Here is a 7,533-nt window from a genome sequence, read left to right on the forward strand (position 1 = left end):
TATAAAATTCTAGGAGTCTTCCTTACCTCCTAAAGGAGACAGGAAAGGGTAACTAAGACTTTGAAGATAGTAAGTTATTTCATTCATATTTGTTGCCTCATAAAAGTCACTTTACTTTGCTTCAAGGTCATCTGTACATTGTCGATTTAAGATAATTGCTTGCACACTCTTCTCTTTCTCATTCTGACTTTTTGGGACCGCATGTGTGACAGTGTGCACTCAGCCTTGTGTCATCCCCATGGTTCTCTGGATTGGGGTCCGTATTCAATTTGTGTGTGCGCACACACACCAGAGGTGCACTTAAGAAAATACAGAAGCACCAACTTCTGACTTACTCCAATTTTACACAAATTAGTCCTCTGTCTCCTAGTCTTTCATGTGGGGGGTAAGATTTGTTTCTTTTGTTCTCACTCTTGAATAAATGCCTTAAAACATTTTATTCTACTGTATTTTATTATACATATTTGGTTTTCAGTGATTGATGAGCCTTATGGTATTTTATATATTTGCAAATCACTTAGATATTTTGTTTGTAGAAAGTGATTAATAAATGCTAGTAATAATGTCACAAGCCTCCTCTGGCTTTCCATGGCACAGCTAGGGATGTCATAGAATCTCATAAGAAATTAAAACGGGAGCAGAAATTCCCACAAGTTACATGTTCATCAGGAATAGACATCACAAAAGCAGGCAGTATTTACTCTTTTTTTAGTCCACAAATGGTTCCTAAATAGTTACATTATTTTCTCTATTGTTTTTGATGTTTCCCTTGCATTGAAATGTATTTAAATTGATTATATTATTAATTATGTTAGTTTCAGCCAAAGCAGATAGTGAAACAAATAATGCAGGTTTTAGTGGAGGCAGAACTGGAGCACAATAGAAACAGTGATGAATGTGTTGAACACAGGTTAAGACAGAAATTGCTGCCTCCTTGGATCCCTAGCTCCATCCCATATTGCCTTTTCATTGCTAAAAGAAAAAAGAAAAATATGTGTTATTCTGTAATGATGCTGACATGCCTGTTTTTCCCTCCTCTCTCTCTAGGTCCCTCACCATATGAAAACCTTGCCCTATTACAGCTACGACCAACCGGTGATTGGATATTGCCAGGCCCACAAACCCCTCCATGTAAATAAGGGATATGACACAATCTCCCGGGACCAGGCTGAAGCCACCAACTTGGAGTTGAGTCGAGACCACAGCTTCATTGCTACAATTGCACGTTCGGCTGCTCCAGCTATTTACATTGAGAGAATACCAAACTGATGGAATCTCTTTCCTGAGAATCAAGAGAGGGTGTGTATGGGAGGCTTCTTTTTTCTGGGGAGGGGGGAACCTTCGGGTGAAGCGGAACAAGGAGCAAGGAGAAGAAGACAACTCACCATTCCAGTTACAAATGTTTTGATGCAAACAACAGGAAAGGGGAACAAAATAAATAAATAAATGACACGTTGCTTGAGGACTGCCATATGAGGAAATTCAGTCTAGTGACACTATAGTACCGAATGGAGAACTTGAGAATTTCCTTTGGCTTTAAACTGTCGAACTTCTTGGTGTACATATCAAAGAAAGATTGCTGAGTTCTTATATAAAAATGCGAGCGAGCGAGAGAGAGAATTAGATTTCACTCTAGCAACATAAAGGGATGGATTAAAAGTTCTGTTTGTATATTTGATTTTTCTACACTGCACGGTTCCTTCAAAGGAGAACCAGAGGTACCAATTAGGGGTGGGACGGGGGAGAACATAGAATGGAATATGAGATATTCTTTATTGTTTATTACTCTTAGAAGTAACAGAAGGTTTCTTTATTTTTCCATTTGGGGTGGGTGGGAGGGGAATAAACCAAATTGAGTCCCGTTTTCCTTTTCTTTTTTCCCCTTTGAGGGAGTGGAAGGTCAGTGTTATAATTTCAGATTCCAAACATGGTTACGTTGAACCAAATGGACATTGGCAATTCCTGAAAAAAGAACCAAGAGGCAAAAACAGAAAAACCTCGGGGTGCATGTACATTTAAAACACATGCTGTACATTATAGGGAAAGGGTGACTTTTAATTTTTTCCTATCTTCATTGTGCTTCATTGTTGACACTACAATTATGTTTAGGGCTCTATAAAAAAGGAAAGAAAGAGGGAGCAGTTATTGATGACAGGAGAGCTCACACTTGAACAGGACAGCTGTGCTGAATGCAGGGGTGGGGAGGGGACTTTGGGTATGGAAATATTCATTATATACCTGGAAATTGTGGCGGGCGGGCTGAAAATTTGATGGCTGATGTGATTTAAGAAACAAACAAATGGGAGGATGTGTAACACTGTTTGATTTATTTTTAATTAATTATTCTGATCAGTTAGCTTTTGTGTAGTTTTTATCAATAAAACGACAAAAAAAGTGGTGGGGGAAATAAACATAATATTTTGTGGTTGGGAAGCCACAGCTATATGGATGATTCAGTGTTTTCTTTAGCTGTTTTATATTGTGACTTCTACAGTCTCTTGAGATGATACAAAGATTTAGCCAGATGAAAAAAATGTGAGGATGTTTCAGGATCCGTAGGCAGAATCTGGCCAAGGGTGGTGGCAGCTATTGTTATTGTTACCAATGCAGTTGTTTTCAGTGGGAGTAAGTTAAACACGGATGCGGGTGGCGCTGTGGGTAAAACCTCAGTGCCTAGGACTTGCCGATCGCATGGTCGGCAGTTCGAATCCCTGCGGCGGGGTGTGCTCCCGTCGTTTGATCCCAGCGCCTGCCAACCTAGCAGTTCGAAAGCACCCCCGGGCACAAGTAGATAAATAGGGACCGCTTACCAGTGGGAAGGTAAACGGCGTTCCGTGTGCTGCGCTGGCTCACCAGATGCAGCTTGTCACGCTGGCCACGTGACCCGGAAGTGTCTGCGGACAGCGCTGGCTCCCGGCCTATAGAGTGAGATGAGCGCACAACCCTAGAGTCTGGCAAGACTGGCCCGTACGGGCAGGGGGGTACCTAAGTTAAACACATGCTTAATGCTTCCAATGAGACCAATGAGAGATCAAAGCTTTGGGATGGACTGTGTTCTTATTTCTTCTTCATTCCTGGCCCCTCAAGTGGAACCCCAATCTTATTCATTATGCAGGCAAGAAAATAAAATAAAAGCTGGCTGGCTGGATAACTTGTGGAAGCATGTGGTGGAAGCTTTTCAAATCATGCTGACAAAAGTCAAACACTTATTTGGGCAACCCAAGAGGTTTAAAGTCAAACCCCTTAAGTATGATCACTGACTTTCACAAGAATGAGTACTGCACCGGGATTGGTTGGATTAAGGTTGCATCATTGTTCACACTTCCCTAGTTTAACTCACAAACAGTACAGAATTTTACAATTGCACATTGACTATTGAAGGAGAACCAGAAATGGCTGGGATAGAGAAGAAACCTGTACTAAAATAATTGACACTATCAGCCAGTCCTAGATTGGGCATTGATGTTAATTATTAGCACTCTAAGCCAGCAGTCATTTAATTTCAGCACGGCACTATAGAAAACATGGAACTGATAGCATTCCTGTCCAAAGGACTTGCCATCCACAGTGCTGCAACAATCTTCTCACCTCCCATTCTAAGCAACCTCAAACGTCTGCCTTTCAAAGCTCTTAAGTGATGGCTCAACTAGACATAAAACTTGGGATAGGGTGAGAAATTCAGTTTGGTTCTCCTAACAACTCTCAGCACCTTTAACAAACCAAAGTTCCCAAGGTTCTTTGAGGGAGGTAATGACTGTTAACATAGCATAAGAGTGCTTTAAATGTATGAGGTGGATGTAGTAACAGGCAATACAGCTAGAAGAAACTATAAAGGAAAGGAAGGAGGAGCCAGCAACATTCAAAATAACTTAGCGGCACCTGCAAGAAAAAGTTTCATTTGGGCCAAGTTTGGAGGTAAGAGCATGCATGAGTGAATGGAATCAGAGTTAGCTTTTTGGATTCTGAAACAATGAGCTTCAGAACTTGCCTGCACTGAAGCTGTGTGCAGGCAGTAGATTTGCAGAATTTCAAGCCAATGGATGTGTCAATTGCCTGTGGCCCTCATGTTCATATATTGCACCTCAGTGGACTCTAATCAAACTAGTCTCACTTCAAAATGACTCCCCTCTAAAATATATATATATAGCTGGCTTGCCTAAAGCCAAAACAAGCCGACAGAAAAATATGATGGAGCCATTCCATGCCAACAGTTCCAGGTAGTATTCTTACCACCATATCCAGTTACAGTTGGAAGGAATGAACATCTGTTGCATATATATGATCCTAGGATAGCTCAGTCAGTAGAGCATGGGACTCTTAATCTCAAGGTAGTGGGTTCCAGCCCCATACTTGGCAAATCATTGCTGCATTGCAGGGGGCTGCACTAGGTTGCCTTTGAAGTCCCTTCCAACTCGACAATTCTGTGATTCTACTTGTATGCAGAAAGCCACATGTTTGATCCCCGGCATCCCAAGTAAGGTGGGAAATGTCCCCTGCCTGAAACCCGGGAGGGCCATTGCCATTGCTCTGCTAGATGGATTGAAGATGAGATTCAGTAGAAGGCTGCCTTACATTCTTAAACAATGGGCTACATCTAGCTAAGTTATACTCAGGATAGACCCACTGAAGTTAATGGACATAGGTTAGTCATGCCCATTAATTTCAACGGATCTATTTGGAGTAGTAGTAACATTGGTTACAATCAAATGGTAGCAGAGCTAGGAAATACTTTGGAAAGCCACTGACAGTGAGAGGAGGCATCAGATAATTAGATGGGTAAATGGTCTGATTCACTATACAGGCAACCTAATATGTTTGCTTTGGCTGCAGCCATCAAATGCACAGGTTTCACGCTTCTTTCCTTTCTCCCTCCCTCCAACGCTGGCAAAACTACCCAAAATTGTTGAGACTTTTCATTTTAAAAAGTTTTATCCTTTAGCAGAGATGGCTGAACCCTCTTTGGCTCAATTCAGAATTGGGCTCAGTAAACCAAGCTACTTTCTGCTGAAAAATACTGGGGTAGCGATGAATCCTGTTTTTTAAAATTGTTAATTTTTACCAGAAATTCTATGCTCATCATGAAGCAATGTTTTTAATGTTTAATTATTTTTTTATTTTTGTTGGAAGCTGCCTAGAGTGGCTGGGGCAATCCAGTCAGATGGGTGAGGTATTAATGTTGCTGCTGCTGTTGAATCAGAGAAATGTTTGAGGGTATGCAATCCCCCTCCTCCCCCAAAAACCCAGTCTATATTCGCTTATTGGACATACACTTCCCAGCAATCTGCAGTGGTACAGCCCAGTTACAGTTTTATCATTGCAATGAAAACTAGATTCCCAATCTTTTTTTTTTTGCCCCAGGGGCATGTTTGGAAAACTAGTAAACTGTTGTGAGGATCATAAAATACCAATTTCACAGAAGAAATACTGACGTTCAGATGCCCTCCCCAGAAAAGAAAGCAAGGCAAAACATTTACACAACCCAAAACAGAATAAAACAGACAAAATAACTGGCAAGATCTCCCTCACACGCACAAAAAAGGCAAGATAAATAGATAGATGATAGATAGATTAGATAGATGATAGATAGATAGATAGATAGATAGATAGATAGATAGATAGATGATAGATAGATAGATAGATAGAGATAGAGATGATAGATTACATGATAGATAGATAGATGATAGATAGATAGATAGATAGATAGATAGATAGATAGATAGATAAAATTGGGAGCAGCAGGAGATACTGTGATGCCCACAACAAGCATACTGGAGACCTCAGCTCTAGAATACAGAACATCAAGTGGGGGGGGTGTCTTAAAATAATCCGGTTCTCTGTCAGCCTGCATCCCTTTTCAACCTCATATATATGATTTTTGTTACTGAATAATGGAACAGAAAAAGGTTTTCATGGTTAAAAATCTATGGAATGGATAAATGAGAAGGGGGGAATCTGTGAGTTTAACAAAAAGACCCAACTGCTGTAAACAGGACACCAACAGGACTTGGTTCAAGAATTGGCAGCCTTTAGCTAGGAATCCAGGTGCACAGCCTGTGCTAGGAAAGGCAAGGGGGGTGGAAAGTATTTCTCATTCATTATTTAATGGTGACTGAACCATCTCCTGTATACTTCCTACTCTGTGAGCTCATTCTGCATAGAAAATCCATTTGCAAAGTGATCTCTACAGACAGCTCTTGGGAACCTGGTGCTTGAGTCAGGCCGGCAGCCCTTCTCTATTCTAGCCTTCTGCCACCCACACAAGCAGTCAATGAACTGAGGATTCTGCTGATGGCTGTTTATGCGTCAGCAGAGGAGCCAGGCAACCCTGCCAACAATCCTGTCTATCCCTTTTCTCTTCCAAGGGGATGTTTGGAAGGATTAATCAGTTAATTGTTTGCACAGAGATGGATGCAAAGACAAATCTGCATTACACTGTAGCAGGCACCAAAATGTAAAAGCTCAGACACATCTCTCTCTCCGCCTAAATAGAGGTGCAATTGACTCACTTGTAGAAATCTGATTTATAAAGACCCTCCTTAATTCCACTCAAGGAAGTGGGATTTAAAGTACTTTGGATACAATCCAACCATGTTTAAGGATGTTAGACTTCTCATATTTCACAGACAAACAAAAGAGAAGCATGTAATCTGAGCACAGGACAGCAAATACTTTTACATCCATAGAAACGAGTGCCCAAATTAACCTGGCAAAGCATTGCCAGTCTTTTGATTCGGAGGTTGTTGTTTTTTAACTTGCTGAGATTGTGAGTGGTGAAGGAGGGGTGGAATCTGGTGAGCTGTGATTCTGAAATGGACTCAGCTAATCTGATCTGCCCAGATCAATTCAGAGAGTCAAATTCTCTCAGTCTCATGAAATTCTTAAGGCTATGACAGCATCCAAGGGTGACCTGTCTGTCTTCTTTAGAAATAATTTCTGCTTCCTAAAAGAGCATAGCTAATGCATGGGGCTCCTACTACTGCACACATTGAAATCAATATAGCATTTTCCATAGGAAATATTGTACTGCAACCATAGGAGCCAACTCCTAGCGGTCAATGTCCCTTCGCCACTGCCCCCCCAATAATATATTTAAGGAGGCTACCCACAGTTGATGGGCGTTGCCATTCAAATGGTGTGTGTGTGTGTGTGTGTGTGTGTGTGTGCCAGTTCATGTGATCAGTTATGCAGGGTGGTGCTTACCTGGCCCCCACAATATTTTATTCAAGTTGGCACCTCTGACCATAACTTTTAGGATGAAATTGCATATTTCACACACATTTTAAAAATATTTTTTGCATTCAGTTTCCCTAAAGACTCAAAGGGGGAAACTGAATGTAAAATTAGATTTGCTGGGGGGGGGGGGATATGGAAGTTAATTGCCCAGGTCTACTCAGAGGTAAACCCAACTCAGTTCAATGGGATTATTCCCAGGTAGGTATATACATACAGGATTGCAGCCTAACTGCCTTATTATATATGTGTTTACATTGCATTGTTTTTTTGTTTCATTTCAGTAGTCTGGTTTTCATGTAT

At 41.1% G+C, this 7,533-nt stretch overlaps 1 protein-coding gene across 4 annotated transcripts in view; it reads left to right on the plus strand.

The window, feature by feature from the left end:
• LRRTM4 (leucine rich repeat transmembrane neuronal 4) overlaps positions 1-2,300 on the plus strand; it is a 420,533-nt gene extending 418,233 nt beyond the window's left edge. For 2 of the 4 annotated variants that reach the window (XM_079955062.1, XM_079955063.1), the window contains one exon: positions 1,048-2,300. In XM_079955062.1, coding sequence (XP_079811188.1) covers positions 1,048-1,269 — 222 coding nt within the window. In that variant the 3' untranslated portion in view covers positions 1,270-2,300. The remainder of the gene's footprint in view (positions 1-1,047) is intronic. The other 2 variants (XR_013833384.1, XM_079955064.1) reach the window with 2 other exon arrangements.
• The last annotated feature ends 5,233 nt before the right edge of the window (positions 2,301-7,533 follow it).

Source organism: Podarcis cretensis (genome assembly GCF_951804945.1).
Source record: "Podarcis cretensis genome assembly, chromosome: 15".
NCBI classification, from domain to species: Eukaryota; Metazoa; Chordata; class Lepidosauria; order Squamata; family Lacertidae; genus Podarcis; species Podarcis cretensis.